Genomic DNA, 20,463 nt, shown 5'->3' with positions numbered 1-20,463 from the left:
CGTGGTAGAGCCGGGAATCGAACCCGGGCCTTGAGGGGTGGCAGCTAATCACAACGTCGGTATAATATGCATCTTAAATTTGAATTAATTTTTTCAGTCTTGTTCTACCAAACAGCGAGCAGCGAAGATCAATTTCTTTAAAGTAGTTGATAAAATATCTCCGACCAAATGTCTCACGTTCCAGGACACTGCCCTTGTGGTGGTAGAGGCGAGTCTGACGGAAAAACCAACCCTGCACGGTGAATGGATTAAGAAAGAAAGAAAGGAAATATTTTGTGGTGTAGGCCTAACTTCACTAATAATAAGATTATTAACATGGTCACTTTTCGTGTATTTGAATTCTCATAAAGAATAACGTAGTAAAGAAGCATATTAAGCCAAAAGCGGATAAAGAAACATGGAACAGTTTAGCGTCGACACATTAAGTTTTTTTAAACATCTCGCATTGGTTTCACATTCTAGCGTGAGATCAAAGGGGTCTATGTTGGTAGTTATTATAAAATGCGCCTGGCTGGGGGAGTTGTTCTTGTGTTAATCATGGCACCTTTTATCGTACAGAGTATATGATAAAATGTGGTCATCAATATGGAACGTGAATATGAAGTTTGTACGCTAAGCTATTCCTCTTCTATGAAATGTGAAGCAGCCCCTTGAGGTGGCTCCGTAAGTTGTTTTGCGTATTTCCACCAGTCATGTTTCTTTATCCACATATTTCACTTCGGAAATGTTAAGATGTCTTCATTTCATGTATACTAGCTGCACTATTGTGACTATTTGAGGGTTTGTAGACTTATTTATTAGAAATAAAAGACTAATATTATGTGGATAATATTCAGTAGAACGTGTAGTGTTACAAGTTTGTTATTCTATCCAACTGACCGCGATGTGAGGGCGCGAGTCAATACAGAGTATGCGTGTGACGTCACATATTTAGCACACATTTTGCTTTACTCTGAAGCGCCATTTAGTAAAAATTACCTTTCGTACTTTATTTATTTTTGCGAGATTAAACATAAACTCTCGGCGGTACATGCGTTCTTCCCAAACACTAACATCCAGTTACCCGTCGTCGAGAGACATAAATCGACGTTAGAAACATCTCCTAGTTTTACTAGTTTTATGAGTGAACGTACCATTTAGTTTTAATCTGCGTGTATCCCGATAAAAACACATTCTTCCTAAGAACTGAACTCAATACGGAACAAAGTATGAGATCCATCACTTGCAAAAACACAGAAAATCATTCTCAGGACAGTGGAGTTGGGCCCCTCCGCTCGGTGTGTATTGTTCACCAGATTCAAGAGGGAAGAACAAACTAGTGAAATGTGCAGTTGTGTGTGAACCTCATCCCTTAAGCAACCGACTGTGTAGCCATTGAAGTCTTGGCAGCAAGATGCAAGAGCCTGCCTTCAGCATCATTACGAACACAAACTCTTGTACAGTTTCGTATCCCGTAGCCTTCAGACTACCAGTTGTTTGTATTCTCTCCTCAACACGGGGGCATTTCATTCGCTTTATGGTTCACGAACTGCCCTCGTAGCTTACCGTTGAACTGTCACCAGGCAGTACGGTGCTGTGTTGGCAAGGATCTCGAGATCTCGCGCTGCAGTGTGAATGATCAATGTCTGGTATTGCTTTAACGACCCACAAACGACTTTTACAGTTTCCAGAGACGTCAAGGTGCCAGACGTAGGAGACCTGTCTACCAATACATCTATGGAGAAGCTGGTGTATTTGAGCAAGATCAGGCACTGAGCGCTCTGATAGGGACATTGCGTTCATCAGTACATACTCATTATGTACTGGACAGAAGAAAGATTTGTAAAGAGGATTCATTGTCACTATTGAAACCAGCAAAATGTTCTTATTCATATGCTTTCTACAGTATATACTCGTTCGGTTTAGGAAACGTAGAACATGTATTATTATTATTATTATTATTATTATTATTATTATTATTATTATTATTATTATTATTATTATTATTATTATTATTGTGCTTTTACGGCCGCATTGGACCACTGTAGTCAATTTCTTTCCGGTCTTCTATGATGTTTTATGGTTGTTTCTTTTTTGTTCTTCCAGTATTTCTTCATTCTATCTGATCTTCGTTGTCGTTCTTCTTCTGAAAATACCCTTTTAGTTGTTTCTCTCTTATCACATTTCGGTAGGAATCTAATTTTACTATTCTTCAAATTATTTACTTTGTTTGATTTATTCTTTAAATCTTCCAGTGTCATGTCTAATTCTTCCATGTCTTCTTGTATTTCTTTTATCCAGACAGCTTGTTGTTTTTGTTTCCAAAGCTTTTCCAAAATTCTGCGTATTGACCTGTGTTGAGGTGTTCTCAGCAGAGAATGATGTTCTCCTCTTTGTCATGAAATCCGTTATAGATTCTATTTATTCATATACGGTACTGCTGCATTTGGGATCATACGCCATTCTCCTTCTTATTACTATTCTTCTTTCTATTTTTACAGTCTTGTCCGTGTTATTCTTTTGCTTTAGTTTAAATAACGTTTAACTTCTATAAGTTATTTCAGGTTGAATTCTGAACTTCGACCTTTAAAAACTTGTTTTTTTATCAAACTTCCCGGAAAGTTAATTGAAAATCATATAATATTTTTGAGGTTATTGCGAGTTATTAGAATTCTTAAAATACATTAGAATCTTGTATACCTTTTTAAACTGCACTCGTTAACACTTCTCCACAGAACACTCAATTCATATAAACCAAATTACTTTTCTTCACACTTGTAATTCCTCTCATCAAATCATCACCACAATACACGATCCGGCTCCTCTTTAACAATTCCTTATTCCTTATTACTGTACATAGGCATGTCTGCGAAATTACTGACTGGTTTCATGGAAGGCAGTTCGGGGTTAACACTGATTATTCAGTGAGGCTCAACTTGAAGGTTACAGCCCTCCTGTTTAATACAATGCTACTTCTTCTTTAAAGGTCATTCATTCCATCTTAGTAAACAGTATTACTCTTATGGCAACAAAGTTGCCATACCGAAGTAGATCATGGGAAAACTACAGCACATATATTGGCGATGTACAGCATTTAATTTCAAGGTGAAAACTAAGCTGAAAAATATATTTTAGGAACTCGAGGGGACGAGGGTTTCACAGGGGGGTCAGTTTGGTTTTCGCAGCATAACGGAAAAACGGTGGTGTACACATTTGAGAAACTCGGCATTTGACCTCAAAATAAAAGGAGGAAGAAATATTAGAATATTAGAGCGCACACACACACACACACACACACACACACACACACACACACACACACCTGCACAGCAACAAAGTGATGGCTGTTCCCGTCACTGTGCTTGCTCCCTGCGAATGTATTTATCAAATTGAGAATGTTAAGTAGTTATTTTAATAATTCTAGGGCAGAAACATGCCTCATTAATTTCCTTTCTTTCATAATACAATATAAATTACATTATAATACTCCTTAATCACGACGAATTATGGGTGTTTAAGTACGGGTGTGTTCATTCCTTTTAGGTCCATAACAGCAGTACTGTTTTCTTAACAAGAAATGATCTTATAGGAGGGAGTCAAATTTTCATTATTGACCATACATGTTTCGACCCTTGTTATGGGCCATCTTCAGTGGATTTGACTTTTGAAAGTACAGTACATACGTTACAAGCAATGATGTGCTTAACACAAAGTACATTAATTTTTACAGAGGAATCTCCACTTTCATAGCTCAAGGCTATCACGATGCATGGTGTTGCCGTAAGTCTATTCAGTTAAAGTGATTTCAGAATACGTGATGCCATGCCGGTCAAATGGACTGTGTCGCTATTAATACGGCAGATATGAGGGCTATTGGACTAGACAGTATAAATGATATGACGATGATGTTATACTGTATGGAGTAGTAAATGAGTTGTGAGATGGTAAACGAGATGAAATGTCAGGTTGTGAGTTGCACCAATTAGAAAAGTCCTCTCAATCTTGCATTATGGGGATCATTCGGTGTGAATATAAGGAGAGATGTTCATTGGGGAAGTCATATTAAGGAGGTTGTTAAGAAAGGTTACAGATCTCTTCACATGGTTATGAGAGTACTTTGGGGTCGTAGTAAAGGAGAGAGCGTATAAGACTCTGGTAAGATCCCAATTTTTTTAAAAAAAATTTATTTTTTATTTTTGCTGGTTGCTTTACGTCGCACCGACACTGATAGGTCATATGGCGACGATGGGATAGGAACGGCTTAGGAGTTGGAAGGAAGCGGCCGTGGCCTTAATTAAGGTACAGCCCCAGCATTTGCCTGGTGTGAAAATGGGAAACCACGGAAAACCATATTCAGGGCTGCCGACAGTGGCATTCAAACCCACTATCTCCCGGATACAAGCTCACAGCCGCGTGCCCCTGACCGCACGGCCAACTCGCCCGCTAGATCCCAATTAGAGTATGGCTCTAGTGTATGGGACCCTCACCAGGGATACTTCATACGAGAACTGGAAAAAAATGAAATGGCGTATGCCTTTAGTGCCGGGAACATGTTCGGCTCGCCAGGTGCAGGTCTTTCAATTTGAATCCCGTAGGCGACCTGCGCGTCGTTATGACGATGAAATGATGATGAGGACGACACATACATCCAACCCCCGTGTCAGCGTAATTAACCAATTAAGGTTAAAATTCCCGACCCCACGGGGAATCGAACCCGGGACTCCTGTAACCAAAGGCCAGCACGCTAACCATTTAGCCATGGAGCCGGACAGAACTGGAAAAGATCCAAAGGAAAGCAGCACCATTTTTTCTGCGTGATTTTGGACAACAGAGTAGTGTTATAAAAATCTTGCAAACTTGGGAGTGAGGAGACGAGCAGCTCGACTAAGTGGTATGTTCCGAGCTATCATTGGAAAGATGGCGTGGAATTACATTACTAGACGAATACGCTGCAGCTCAGCTTTTAAAACTAGGAAAGATCACAATCTGAAGGTAAAGTTAGAATTTAAGACGACAAATTGGAGCAAAGATTCTTTTATAGGACGAGGAGTGTGTGGTTATCTTCCACAAAGTATCCAAGTTCTTTGAAAATATTTAAGAAAAGGCTAGAATCTGCCACCTGGGAGAGAGCACTAAATGCAGATGATTGATGACGCCGCACTGCGCTTCCCTCAGGGACGTGACTTCTCAAGCGCCATCAAACTGACTTTTTGCGGTATGAATGTATGAGAGAACGGTCAATTTAGAGTTTATGTCTCAATTGTCTCTTCTTCTCTCGCTTTATCCTACACCTCTGGGGTTGCGGATGCGAAGTGTGTCGCACATGCGAATTTTGCCCTGTTCTGCGGCCGGATGCCCTTCCTGACGCCAAACCTATATAGAGGTATGTAATCTCTATTGCGTGTTTCTGTAGTGGTTGGTAGTGTAGTTTGTTGTCTGAATATAAAGGGGAAAGTGGTGGGACAAACAAAAATATCTAGTCCCCGAGCGAGAAAAATTAATCAGACTGGAATATATTCCCCGACCCCGCTGGCAATCGAGCCCGGGACCCTCTGAACGCTGACCTTTCAGGCAATCAGTCGCACTGTTTTATGACTATGATCATGTTCATATTATTATTATTATTATTATTATTATTATTAATTGCGTTGTAATATGTTTTGAATGAAAGGTCGAATGTAAGAAAATGTCCAGAGTTGCACCAATCAATACGGTATCTAAACAAGAAGCTTATAATAGGTGCATAGTTGGATAACTCCTCCGTTAGTTTCTGAGAATCACGATTTCCGAGGAGGCTTCACCTTTCTCTGTCCTCGGCCAGACGTGCTGCATAAGTAGGTTGCAATCTGCTTAATGTTGCAGCATCAAGTAGTAGCGCTCTCTTTGTGGGGAAGAAAATCCATGAAAATCCCCAGCCTCTTTCCAGTCACTCGACCGGGTCAGGAATGGAATGAATGAAGCCCCATCTAGCGGCGAGGATGGGAAATGTGCCGGCTGCCGAAGCCTGTCGCACCTGTACCGCCTCCGCTTTGCTCTGCGTCATCAGAAGAAAATCTCGGTCAGTCTACTGTCGGCAGCGCTGAAGATGCTCTCTCTCGTTTGTTCACGTCGCACCGATACAGATAGGCGATGATGAGATAGGAGTAGGATGGTAGCGGGCATGGCCTTAATTATGGTACAGTCCCAGCATTTGTCTGGTGTGAAATTGGGAAACCACTGGAAACCACCTTCAGGGGTTCCAACGCACTATCTCCGGAATACAAGCTCACAGCTGCGCGCCCTCAATCGCATGGCCAACTTGCCCGGTGAATTCCGTGGTCCCCCATTTTCACATGAGGAAATGCTGTGACTGTTCTCTCTTCTGCCTGTGTCGGCGCGATGTGAAACAAAGACCAGGCTGTACAGGAGGTGCTACAAGTGGCAGGACGTGCAGGTATGAGCAATTATTCCACATTTATTTTGTATTGTCAATCCCCCGCTTGGTGGCCATGATTGTTAAGGTGCCAAGTGACACCGTAAGGGCAGGGGAGGAGAGTTGGTGGTACACATTGTGTGTCAAAAGCCTGGATTCAGTCCCAAACGTCTCCGCACTATTCACAGGGAGTGAGAACATATGACACGGCGATGGTGATTCGTCCGTTAAGCCTCGAGCAGACCCCTTGGTTTTACTCGACAGGAGTAGCCTACGTGCCGTCACCAAGTTTCACTGTGTCCCTACCTCATTATCACCATCAGTCACTTCTCATACTCAGTGGCGCAGATGGCCCGTGGGCGTCAAATAGAAAGTCGTGCACCAAACATGTCATCATCATCATCATTGGGAGATTTCTGAAATGAAAATGCAAGTCATTGTGATTGGGACTCTATGTAAACTGAGGTCATGTGACCATGATCAATATATCAGCAGACACGTAAAACGTTTCCGTTTTTTGAATTCTCTAGAATCGTCAATAGGTGACTGATTTTTCTTCGACGAAAGATATTTCCAATATCCGATCTTGTTAACGCATGAGACTGTAAGAAAAATACTGATTTCCGTAGCGAGAGCCAGGCATGTCCTTACCCTTGGAAGGATGGAAGGTCTCTAACCTCGGCACATCGTAATTAGTTCCATACCCCTCAGGCTGAATGCCGTTACTGGAGTGGAAATCTCGTCTCGATATGTTTGGACTTTCTGATAGGGAATCAAACCCACGTCCTTCCGTGATGAACTAGACACATCTTTACTGACTCGGCTAGGCAGCAGCCAAGTATCGGCGATGACCACCCTTGTCGTGAAAGTTGTCAGTTTCACGTTCTGGCAACGGAATCAGCCTCAGTACACGAGTACCCTTTCAACATCTACAAGCGTCTTTTCAGGCACAAACAAAATATATGACATTTTTGTAGGAAACTGAATTTCAAAAACGTATGTTGGCATTTATTTAGGGATAAAACTAGCATTCGTCTATTATTTAGAGTTTGAGGCAGACATGTGCAACTTCCGTATATACGCACATATTAATGGTCGTAATTTTGTAATTAGTTACCATTATCAAACAATCCCAATACAACTACTGTGTTTCAACTTACCATACTGACACAAAATGTCAGGTCAGTTGCTATGACTGAGTAACAAAGAACCAGACACGTCACATTTTAAATTGCTGTGACATTTTTGCTAACAATACATGTTTTGATATCAAGTGGAAATTCCCTCTGAAAATGGTTGCTCAGTATTTCCGCCCTGTGATGTCATAGCACGTTCGATAGGTTCTCAGCTAATCGGATCATGTCGAGACCAGGTAGTGCAAATGAAATCCACAACCTTCCTATTTCGTCCCGGATGCTCTACCGATTGAGCTACGGTGGCCTCAGTGAATCTTTTTCTGTTGGCGGGGATCTCGATTCTGAACTTCGACCTTTAAAATCTCGTTCTGCTCTTAACATTTCATCGCCATGTAGGCTGCTATACAGAATGTACGAACAGCTCTTGTGTTATGTTAAGAACAATGCTACAATCGAATTGCCGGAGAGCCAGCGTTGCCTGTTGCTGTGCGTGGGGGTGGGGGGAGGAGGCAGTGGGAGACAGGGTTAATGCTCGGTGCGAGTGCACAACGTTCTCGTTCGTTTTGGTTTCCCAGTCCCAGCAGGCAGTGTACAGTTTATTCTGCACTATGAGAACCCCGTACAAAGAGAAGATGAACTTGTACCAAGAATATAGACAGCTTTCCACGTCGTTCGTGACTTACCGCACATCCTAAACTGTAATCAAACCACGGGGCGTATTGTTCCCTTCGTTCAGTATTTAATTCCATTAACAATGTTGTCACTGAAGGAACACACAGTCATGGTGCGGCAGCGTTGCATTTTTGAGCACGTTAAATAATAAAGAACGTTACTGCGATCAAGAGTTGAGAGGAGAAACGATCTGGTGCATTCCTTGACTTACAAGTGTGTCTTAATTACAGTGTGTTCTTGTACTGTGCGTGGAGTTACGGCTGTTTAATAAACGAACTGTGGATAGAACTTTAAAGTCGCTTTAATAATAATAACTATCCTGTGCGAGTCGAACGAGGAAACTTGTGCATTATCTCTGTCTCCATCATACATGCCCCTTCTCCTCCCTCCTCTTCTCTTCCCTGAACCACGGGAGAGACTATAGCTCATTCCACGTTAAGAAAAGACTATGGCTCTTACGGTCCTACAAGGAGTGAACACACCCCCTCTGAGACACCCATAATTTCTCGCGATTAAGGGATATTCTACTGTACTTTCTAATGTATTTTGAAAGATAGATAAAAAGGATGAGGTATTTTTGCCCGTGAGTTATTCAAATAACTGCATAACACTTTCTTTTTCATAAATACATTCGTAGGGAGGAAGCACAGTGGCAGGAACAGCCATCGCTTCGTTGCCTTCCTTCATTTTCCTTCTTCTGTGCTGCTCTGGTAGAAGCACCGCATTCTGTGAACTTCTGTAGTGAAGTCAGCTACCGTATTTATTTGTTGCATCGGTTTTCCAGCCTTTAATGCTTGGAGAAGTGTATTAACTGAAATTAAATGCATCCTTCAACCCTTCAGCCCATAAAAATGATTCGTCTATTTTCTCCCCCAATTTGCCTTTCACTTCAATGCTGAAATGTGCCGTACTTTACCTCTGGTTCTGTACAAACGAAAAATAGCCCCTATAAACCGCCCGTCCCCTTTTGTTCATAAAAATAATTTGTAGCTTAGTTTATTGCGCTTTTTGTCTTGAACTTAAAAGCTGAATTTCATAAATTTATGTGCCGCCGTTTTCCCCGTGACGGTGCTGAGCAGAGCCGTTCAATATGGCAACTCATAAGAGCAATACTGTTCTCTTAACATAGTGCTGCTGGAATGCCAAATACGGCGGGTTCGTGAATTTGAATCGTGCGCCCGGAAGTAACAAACTACCCTCATGTTCTCCGCCAATCTGATCGCACCATCTCTCTTGTTTTGTCAGTATACTTCTGACACATCCTGTATGTAATTAACACGACTTACTAGTACAGTGTGGCCATGCAATCTAAATATTCAATTTAATTAGTATGTGACTCCTTGCCTGGATGGTCAGTATCGAGGCGTTCGGTTCAGAAGTGATGCTTTCGATTCATGATCGAATCAGTGTTTTAAGCCGCATATGGTTATTTCCTTTAAATCGGTTGCGTATTCGTGTTTGTCCCAAGACATCGCAAAAGCACAGTCGTCCTTGGGTGCGCTAGTGTCCCCCTTATGGAAACCAACATGGAAAGGTAGAGTTGACGCCAGCGCCATATGCGAACCGACTATGGTGTGACAGATAATACTTCTGTAAAAGAATACAAAAATACTTGCCATCTAGACATCATCCAGGCTGTTTTACTCTACCAAATGTCACACTTCTCTTGGGCGTCTATGGCTGAGTCTTGTAAACAACAAGTGTGTAACCAGAGATGTTTTACTTGTCGACATTGCACAACATGGAGTGTTGAACGCCCTTAAAAAGTGTGAGGTTTGAACCGGCGATACTGGGATACAGAGGCCAAAACTGATCGAGAGAGGGAGCGGTAGTAACAACATTGCTGAGCAGTTTCAAAGGTTCTATGGCTTTAGCAGTGAGTGTACTCCGTTGAAGAATTCGCTAAGTGGAGCCACGCAAGTCGGCGTACAAGTTGCTGCATGGCGGTTTTTATTATTAACTTGAACCTTGACTCAGCGAGCAGATTAGGAAGGGTTTATCGTTTTTATAACATAAATAGATCATTGGCAAACTACAATGAGGTTACAGTTTCAAGTGACTGGATCTCGGTAGACAGCAGAAGTCAGACATGAAAATACAGTCCATGACGTATTGACTGGCTTCCTGCAGGTCGCATAAGCGTGTGTGGTGGTGGTGATGACAGTGGAGCCCTGTATCGGACTCAGCCTAGTGTTGTCAAACAACATCACAGCATCTGGTCTGCTCAAGGCTTAACAAGACATACGGACATTTCAGGGTGTAAAGTGTAAATTAAGCTTGAATTAGTTCTCGCTGTGGTTTGCTACATAATCTCATATGTTGTTGAATGTATAGTCCTTTGGAAGCTACAAACTTTTCCCATCGTTCGAGTAATACAGTCATTCCGCAGTAATTTTAAGATTCTGCCGCCCCTAAAACCTACTGCCCTCGCCCCTTCGTCGAGCCGACCCAGCAAACATGTCCTAATCTGGCTTATGATGTTTTATTAGACTACGTGATCCATCTGCCATCCGAGATTATAACTGTATAAAATGTAAATAAATGTACATTACACTAAAGAACATGCAGATTGAACAATAATACAGCTTAGAAGCAGTAAAGATAAATAAGAGACGAGCTTCTTTCAGACGGCACTGACTTTCACACACAGCGGGTAAATTAGAGGCCCGCAAAACTCCCTGCGCTTTTCAGCAGATTGTTTTCAACACACGTTTCAGTGTAGAACCACATCGTCTTCGTTTACTCTACCTGCTACACTTGAGAGAAAGGAGACGAAGCCGGAGAATGTTGCCACACTGTTTCATGACTTGAGAATGGAGGATGGCAAGTTTTTTATCTACTTTCGGATATCACTATCCTCGTTTGATGTATTTCGTTAAAGATTTCGCGGCAAATTTGTTGCGTTTGTCCTGGATTTGTATTCTCCCAGAGATTGGTCCCACAACACTGGTCTTTTGAGCACTAAAGTTATCAAATTTTCGATGCCTATTTCGGGTTCCATAATAATCGCAGTAAGTCACACAGACAAAAGCACACGAATAAATTGATAAAGATAAATAAACAAATAAATAAATAAATAAATAAATAAATATACCAAATTTAGCAACACACTGGGTGCAGATCTTGTGACGACACGAGCGCGGTACCAATGTCCAATAAGAACTAACCGAGGGCGCTGGGTAGCGTCTCTTCCGCGCACAGTTATTCTACGCCTCCGCGTCATCTGAAAAAGGCCTTAAGGATGCAGTGTCAGTGCGACATCAAACCTCTAGCAATATATAGAATTAAAAGTGGCACTACAGTAGAACTCTGCGAAAAGATATACAGTGACAGATGAAAGTTTCACCATTATCAGACGAAGGCTATATCGTTAAAAGCAACATTTATGTACGTATTTTAAATATAATATTGGACTGATACACATTGTTACAGGCAGTCCTAAGTTCGAAAAATGGGAGGGGACTGCAACTCGGACCTTATTCCCGCGTCGTGACTAGACGATCGGTTACACGTCCGGGCCAACTTGGACTAGAAATGCGATTCTAGGCCTCACTCATGTCAGTCTCCGAGAATAAGTGAGGACTGTGTTTTATGAGTGTAGATAGCGTTGGCACTCAGCGTCGTACAAAGTCACTGCAGTCATAGTGACTGATCTATTTGCGATGTGATGTTCCTCATATGTGTTCAAGACTGTTGTTAGTGTGCAACAAAATAAACCGATAAACAGTGTATTCCTCCTATTGTTAGTAGGTAGATTTTCTGCTTGCAGATGAGACATTTATCACACCAACAGTGAAACTTCGAACTTCGTATGAACCACCGCACGCTAAATTGCAATGAAGCTTTGCCTGTGTCATCCAGTTGCTGGTGCATTTGGAGCAATAATGTGTGAACAATGTTGAACATTACCGAACTTGACTACACAATTTGTCGCTGCCTTATAACGTAGCCTCATCATCGGAGGATAAAGTGGAATCTGGAATAGAAGAAGATATAAATATAATAACTTGAATTCCCGAAGAATAAATAAACAATCAAATTAACTTATACAATACACGATTTTGCATTGCTGAACCTGATAGAGAAGACATTGGCAATACTATAATGAGAGTTGTCCTCACTCGAATTGTATACAAAATGGAAATGTAGTGGAGGATAAAATCAGTCTTCATCACGCCATTAACACTAGTTTTGATTCTTGTCTTGTCTTTGTCTTTTGAATTTATTGTAAAAGTGGCTTCTAACGAAGGAATAAATGTATCCTTCAACCCACCCTTAATTTAATAACTGTGCGAACCTGGAGAATGTATCTAAGGAATACTAAAATATTTCTCATCAAAACATTTACTTTAAGTTTAATTTCGAACGAGAAATGTATGCTTCACTCGGAGTATTGTGTGTTGCAGGATAACTGGGGTGACTGGGTCAGTGCTGGTGGACGGTGTACAGCGCGATCTGGACGAGTTCCGGCGAATGTCCTGCTACATCACCCAGGACGACAGACTGCAGCCCCTACTGACCGTGCTCGAGAATATGAAGGTGGCCGCAGACTTCAAACTCGGTGAAAACGTGTCGCAGGAGGATAAGCTCGGAATAGTGAGTATCTCTGGTACAGTGAAACCCCTCATTCACGGACATAACAATGTGTCCGCTTCCAGCCAACGGCGCTGGTGGCCATTTCTGAACAGTCCTCAAATCGAATTCGTTGTAGAATCCCACTTGTGTTGGTAGTCAAGCTCTCAGCTAGCTGTCCGTCTCCGTAAACAAAAATTGATTATATTTATTATTTCATTTGGAGAATACAAATATGTTCCTATTCGAGAAGTGTTCGTAAGGAGAATTACCACTGCATGCACATTCGGAAAATGCTGGAGAGAATTAAACTATGTCACAACTTCTATAACATTTTGAGGACCTTCAAATACCACTGAACTGAGCAGGGATCGAACCCACCATCATGCGTTCAGAGGGCCAGCACCCTACCAAGTCAGCGTGGCTTGTCTTCATATTATTACAGTTATCGTATGCCTCGTCTCCTGCAGGTCCCATGAGCGACCTGCCTGCCTGAATCTGGAATGATGATGATAATGATAGGTAGGAAGAGGGTGAAACTCGGTGTCGGCTCATAGCCTACTCCTTTCTAATAACATCAAGGGGTCTGCTCAGTGGTTAACATCTCCATCTGACGAACGAATCACCAACAAGAGCGTGATATGAACACTGCGGATAGATCTGGAACTGAACCCAGGCTTTTGATACACAGTCAGAAATTGTTCGCCACCGCCTGTTCCACCCTTCCGGCCAACATCCTGATGGTGATATTTTTTCCACCAAGGGGACTCGAACCGGTTAACAATTGTGTTGTCCACCTCAATAGCGTAGTGGTCCTACCATCCTTGGGAGCCTGGGTTCAATTTCCGGTAATGGCATGTGGTTAAATAAGTACATACAGCCCACCTTCATTGGGGGTGTGCCTGTAAAGAGCCGTATCACTTCGGGGTGAGAACCACATCGGATGGCCGCCTTAACGATTATGGCCGTCACGCGGGCCCGTTCAGTACTTTCTGGAAGGGGATCTTCCATGCGGCCTGGAGGGCATGGCCGGCCTTTCCGTGTATTGCTTTCTTCGTCTGGTTTCCGCGTGGTGCAACCAGAATGTTCGGTCTCTAGCCACATCGGGAATATTCCGGTGCTCATCACCCGAGCTATAAACAGTTGGAGTCGGAGTTGGGGTTTGGTGGCTCGGCTGAGGGCGACAGAGGTATCTGCTGTCGGTGGTGTACCATCGGAACCTGAACGATGAGATCTTGTCGAGGGAGTAGCTGCACTGAAGACTGTCGTATAGTCCGCAGCTGGAACAGCTATCGCTATTTGCTTTACGTCGCACCGACACAGATAACTCTTATAGCGACGATGGGATAGGAAAGGCCTGGGAGTGGGAAGGAAGCGGCCGTGGTCTTAATTAAGGTACAGCCCCAGCATTTGCCTGGTGTGAAAATAGGAAACCACGGAAAACCATCTTCATGGCTGCCGACAGTGGGACTTGAACCCACTATCTCCAGGATGCAAGCTGAGAGCTGTGCGACTCTAACCGCACGGCCAACTCGCCCGGTGGAGCAGCTGTCGTGAGTGTAATTGAAACAGTGTCAATGGTCGTTGTTGTGAGGAGTAGTGTCCTGTTCACTGTGTTTCTCGGGGGGTTGAACCAAGGATAAGTCACTAGTAGCCCTGTGTGGAGGGTGAAGTTACAGTAAGTCGATCCTGCCAGTAGGATTTCAGCGTCTTAGGTGATACAAACGAGACGGACAACCTGCTGGGGCCAGCAGTCAGTGCACTAATTCATGGTTGAATAGCATTGTATACGTGTGGTTTGTGTGAGTATGTGTGTGTGTCTGTGTGTGAATTTATTGGGCCATCCTGAAATAAATTACAGCGATAGAACATACACTGTTTTAATTATTATTATAAAATATTTGGTAGTTCTTAAGTCTGTGTGGGATGATGCAATGCATCCACGTTAGAAAGACTCGTTCTCCGTTCATTCACAAGCAAAGCATGAAGGCCCTTAGGGCTGGGTAGGGTGGTTAACTACACGTCCCGCCGCCTGTGCACCCCCGGAAGTGAAAATCTCGTTTCCCAAATTTTTGGACTTCCTGCCGGAGAATTGAACCCACGCCCTTCCGGGTGAACCGAGCACGCCTTTAGCACCTCGGCCACGCGGCTCCTTGACGAAGCCTTCGCGTTATTTCTTAGAACTGAAAACACTCTTCTTCATAAAGATTTGAACTGCAGACGTCAGCGTATCACGATGTAGAGTTCCAGAAGTAATGTTTCCCATCGCTGTAGATGATTAGCGCTGCTCTACTGAAGGCAGAGGTGATCCGATTGCAAAGATAAAAAGACAAATTCGATACAAGAATAGAGACGCATGTTGCCAGATGTGCGCAACAGGTTACGTACTGGGAGGGGACCTGATAGCTGAGTGACGAGGCTACTTACAGACATGGACCTCCCATCCAAAACAAAATGCTTTATTGCTGGACCAATACGGAGTACAGGTCAAAATTACAAACCCAAACATATACCTTGTACAGTAGTGTACATTAAAAAGCCCAAAATAAACTGGAAGTAAATAACAGTACATAACAAAGCAACAAATTCGCACTCCATGACACTACTTGTCTGGACATAAGTATTCATACCGTATCCCAGAAGAGTTCACAACTCAATGAAGAAACAGATATTACCAACTCGATCAGTAGTGCGCTTGTTTACCTTCCGTGTATTTTATTTATTTTAACCTGCTGGACATTGAGAACACCAGTTTCCGTGTTAGTTCAGATGAAATGTTCCCCCGTTCTTGTTGTAGTAACTGTTTCAAGTGTGCTTTACTTGTTATGTGGTGTTTTCTTAGTCTGGACTCCAATTCTCTCCATAGATGTTCGATGGGGTCGGTATCCGGCGATTGGGGAGGTGTTTTTAATGAGTGCGGCGTGTTGTACAGTACCCACAAGTGAACAGTTTCCGCCGTATGCCTGGGGTTATTCTCGTGTTGGAAGTAAAACTCATTAGCAATCCCAAGCTCTTCGGCGCTTTTGCGTACGTTTTCTGTCAGAATGTTCAAATATTGAAATCTGCAGCCATTGAGCCCCACCCCCGCCGTAATTCACAGTGATAACGAGGTTCTGCTCATCCAGCTCTGTGTTAGGGCGTCTCCACACTAAAATGCGTCCATCATTTGCAAAATATTAAATTTACTCTCATCTGTAAGCATGCATCACTGTCGACCAAAACGCATTATCTTTCGTCACATGTTATTTTGCAAATTGTAGTCTCTTCCGTCGATTCACTTTCGTTATGTCTGGTTTCCCTCTTGGGACCCTAGATCGATACCCAGCACGATGAAGGACACTCCTTACTGTTTTGTTGGACACTGCTTGATGGAAATATTCTCCCAGCTGCGATGCTATTGCCGAAGATGTAGTGTGTGGTTGTTTTTTAATTGAACCTTCCTTCTCGTGCGGTCAGTTTCTTCGGACGTCCACTTCTTTTCTTGCTTATAAGAACATTCTCTCCTTTTAACCTTTGAATGATGCTTTGCACAGTTGGTTTACTTCTTTCAATGATGTTTGCGATCTCGGAATACGATTTTCCTTCGTGGTGAAGGCGTTGAATAAGTCGTCTCTCTTCAATAGCCGTTTCCTTGGTTTTCCTCACCATTGGACTAGTACCGTCTCTGGCCAGCTGATCAGTCCGTCTCTGTCTGCATATACTACACAACTAATGACACGGAACAACACAGGTTTCTGTTTACTCGTTCAAACCCCATTTTTACAGTAAGTTATGAATACTTGTGTCCAGACAAGTAGTGTCATGGAGTACGCATTTGTTGCTTTGTTATGTACTGTTATTTACTTCCAGTTTATTTTGTGCTTTGTGATGACCACTGCTGTACAAGGTATACGTTTGGGATTGTAATTTTGACCTCTACTCCGTATTGGTCCAGCAATAAAGCATTTTGTATTGGATGGGTTGGGGTATGAATACTTTTGCCCATGTCTGTATTTTTCGACAAGGGGCCGTAGTTGGATAGAGTGCACTGCACGTGAGATAGTACTCCACGTGGAATGACATTCTCTAGCTGTGATCAGAGCAAGGTTACTCACGAACTGATGTTTGTTTTCCAGATTGACGAGATCCTGTCCACACTGGGTCTGTTTGACCACAAACCAACGCGAGCTGCTCGCCTGTCTGGTGGGCAGAAGAAGAGGCTCTCCATAGCTCTGGAGCTGGTGGCTAACCCCCTGGTCATGTTCCTGGACGAGCCCACTACGTGAGTTCACATTAGGGGCTAAAAAGTTTTTAAAATGTATTGACAATAAAACACTTTCAATGTTATTAATACGCTTTAAGTGGGAACACTTTATATAAGATTTTACAGTCGATTCGGTTTGGAAAAGCACCAAGTTGCTTTCTCTTGATAATCAGTGAAACTGCCAAAAATGTTCGCCATCCCTGGATCTGACGAGGCACCTACGAACGAGATGTTCTCTAACAGCAAATAGTTTCAGACTAGCAGGACTTTCTGGCCGCCTTGTAGAACATCTTCAGCAGTCTCTTCCTGGCTTGGAATTTGGTAACTGCTGGTCAATGTCATACTCACTGGCATTATTACAGGTCTGCTTCAAAATTTAACGAAAGTCAGGGATTTCTAAAATTGTACCCTTGTTCATTTCCGTTTTAAGAATCTCTTCTGAACTTAGGCTGTGAAGTGGCTGTACAACCACGAGGAAAACACTCAACTTGCAATCCAGGCAATCTTCAAGCTGGAATACATTACAAATGGTTCAAAACATTTGCAAAGCACGCAGCTTTTGTGCTTTTGTGAAAACCATCGGCTCCAAGCGTTGCGTGCCATCGATAATGTAGGTCCACCTCTGTGGTATAGTGGTTAGTGTGATTAGCTGCCACCCCCGAAGGCCCCAGCTCTACCACGAAATTCGAAAAGTGGTACGAGGGCTGGAACGGGGTCCACTTAACTGGAGGACAGCAGTTCGATTATGATGCAACTGGCTTCGCACACGTCCTTCTTATTTCAGGACGTCATCAAAACTTACCAATCCGAATTATATTTGATCCGCCCTGAAATGGCGTTAGAAAAAAACTCATGACGGCGTTTGAAAGAGCAAGAATTGGGGGATTTTTATTGAAATTTTGATTTCAGTTCAGTCATGGCTCCTCTTAAGTGGAAGAGAACAAAATTTCACTAAGAGAGGTCGGTGAGGAAAGATGGAAGTGAGGAGACTGGCACAATGCCAGACTCAGCTAGGGCCCCGTGGTTTCCACCCACACCCACAGAGACGGTGAAACTCACTGTATGCACAGTCCCGGAACTGATAATTCTCCAAATCCTCGTGTTTTCCGCATTTGACTCTCATCCGCTGCATCCTGCCAATGACTCAGTTGAATCACGATAGGATGCCTAATTAACAGGCGAGTTGTTTCTGATTAAGAGAGATGTTCTCATCACGCTTCCTTAAGTTTTTAATTAATTCGACAACAAAGTGTTTTTCATTGAATACTCATTTTAATCACATTTCAATCCACAAGAACAACATGAAACTGATCAACACGATTCTCCATAACTGAGCCAAAGAGCAGTCACGGTATTGTTCTGTGCCAGACTAGAGAGCGCAGGTAACGGGTGGACCGAGCAAAAACTAATAACGGAATTGTAATTTTTATTCCAAGCATTCCTGAAAATTAGCTGCAAACATTCCACGAATTAGATATAGTAGACAGGATTGAACAGCAGTATACGAGGAAATGAGATGTGCTGGCAGCTGAGAAGAAACCACTAATTATTCGGTTTTTGCTGTGCATTTACTGAAGAGCTCAACTTGTTCAATGTCACGCTCATGTTTTTCCTATTCGTAATGCCACTGCGTAGCCGACCTCACTTCAACACCGCTTTTTCCGTCTGCCGGAGAACTGAATCAGTTCGTCTTCACTCATGCGGATGTCCCAGAACACGAGCAGCTATCGCCCTCTTTCAACTCCAGACATAATGATTATTAAATCATCATCATCATCATCATCATCATCATCTTGAACCAGCTTCAGTTTCCTGGGTGCGGTAAAGGAGCGCTCTCCATTTACTTCTGTCCATGTAGATGTGTTCTTCCATAACCTGCTGCAAATCCAGACCTCGTCCAGCTAGATCTGATCGATCCATGTCTTCCTTGGCCGACCTCTTGATCTTTTGACTTCGATTTCCTTCTCAAACCACACTCTAGCGTGGGTCCATTCCTTTGAGAAGACCAAACCATTTCAGCTTGACTTCGGCACAGATCTCACTGAGGGTTTTATTTTTCACTTGGATAAGATGGCGTATCTCGTCGTTTCTTATGAATATTAACAAAACAAAAGTCATGATGTTTAGTAAGAGCCCACGTCCACTGCACGTGATGATCAGTGGTGAGCCTGTACAACAGATAGCACAGTTCAAATACCTTGGCGAGATCATAATATGAAACCTTCAGTGTCAAACTGAAATAAAAACACGAATAGCAAAGTAAGCCTTCAGACATAAACAGTCCCTTCTATGTGAGAAAACAATGCCCCTCACCTTACGTAAAATAATAATGAAATCTAATGTTTGGTTTGTTGCGCTGTATTGTGCTGAGACCTGGACGTTAACCAAGAGTGATATTAAGAGGCTAGAAGCCTTTGAGGTTTGGTGTTGGCGTCGGTTTGCAAGGGATAAGTTCGGTGGAGAAGAATACCAACCTCAAAGTGGTAGCTGTTGAGTTAGATTAGGAAGAGACAACTTTCTTGGATGGCACTTAGGCTTCAACATAGGAATGTGTTGATAGAAATTTTAAAAGGTAGAACACCAGGGAGACGCCCTCGTGGAAGTCCAAGAAAGACATTCAGGATGGCATTTCTTGTGAACTCAGGATGCAGGCGCTATACAGGCGCAAAACATACTGCACAGGATCCTCCCAGTTGGACAAGACTCATCGCAGCGGCAAACCAGTCATTAGACTGAATTACTCAAGAAGATGAAGAAGTTTTTAAGGACATTTCCACTGCTTGTAGTTTTCTGTTGCTTTGGATGCAGGTTTCTAGACTGTATGTGGTAACTGGAACAAATAAGCTCCTGTAGAGTATTAATTTTGATCTTGATTATTAAGTACAGTATTTAATAAAAATAATATCCAACAAGAGGCTCAGATGTACTTTTTCGCTAGCAACCTTGGCAATTCTACTATTTCATTTATTTTAATTAATGAATTATTTAACTTATGCCTTTAACTGCCGGATGTGCCCGAAGACATGTTGGACTTGCCTGGCGCAAGCTTTTCTTAGGGAGAGGGTGAAACCCGGTGTCTGCACATAGCCTACTCCTGCCGAATAACACCGAGGAATCTGCTTAATGCTTGACTGCCCTCGTATCGCTATATTTATATATTGAAGTAGAGTCTAAGTTTAGTTTGTGCAACATTAAGCATTTTGTCGTAATGGAAGTAAGCGGAAAATCTGATAATTCTCGGCTCTCGGAACAGAATATTTGCACTTTACAGACATTAGTGACAAATCAGTTCCGCTATGGGGACCGACACATGAGAAAATAACTCTGTATTAAACGATGAACTACGGGTGCTGTCCCTTTATACACTCGCTTTCAAATAGTCACTAAGATCCTAGAAATTTGGGGAATAACTAGTCGTTGTGTAGTGGTTAGTGTGATTAGCTGCCACC

At 42.7% G+C, this 20,463-nt stretch overlaps 1 protein-coding gene across 2 annotated transcripts in view; it reads left to right on the top strand.

Annotated features, from left to right (window-relative positions):
• Window positions 1-20,463, top strand: part of LOC136881226 (ATP-binding cassette sub-family G member 4) — a 113,027-nt gene that overhangs the window by 39,494 nt on the left and 53,070 nt on the right. For both annotated transcript variants that reach the window (XM_067153959.2, XM_067153960.2), the window contains 2 exons: window positions 12,606-12,795; window positions 16,887-17,032. In XM_067153959.2, coding sequence (XP_067010060.1) covers window positions 12,606-12,795; window positions 16,887-17,032 — 336 coding nt within the window. The remainder of the gene's footprint in view (window positions 1-12,605; window positions 12,796-16,886; window positions 17,033-20,463) is intronic.

This window comes from Anabrus simplex, chromosome 9 (genome assembly GCF_040414725.1).
Source record: "Anabrus simplex isolate iqAnaSimp1 chromosome 9, ASM4041472v1, whole genome shotgun sequence".
Lineage (NCBI taxonomy): Eukaryota > Metazoa > Arthropoda > Insecta > Orthoptera > Tettigoniidae > Anabrus > Anabrus simplex.
Note: the sequence above shows the minus strand (reverse complement) of the source record. Positions and strands in the feature narration are given on the sequence as shown.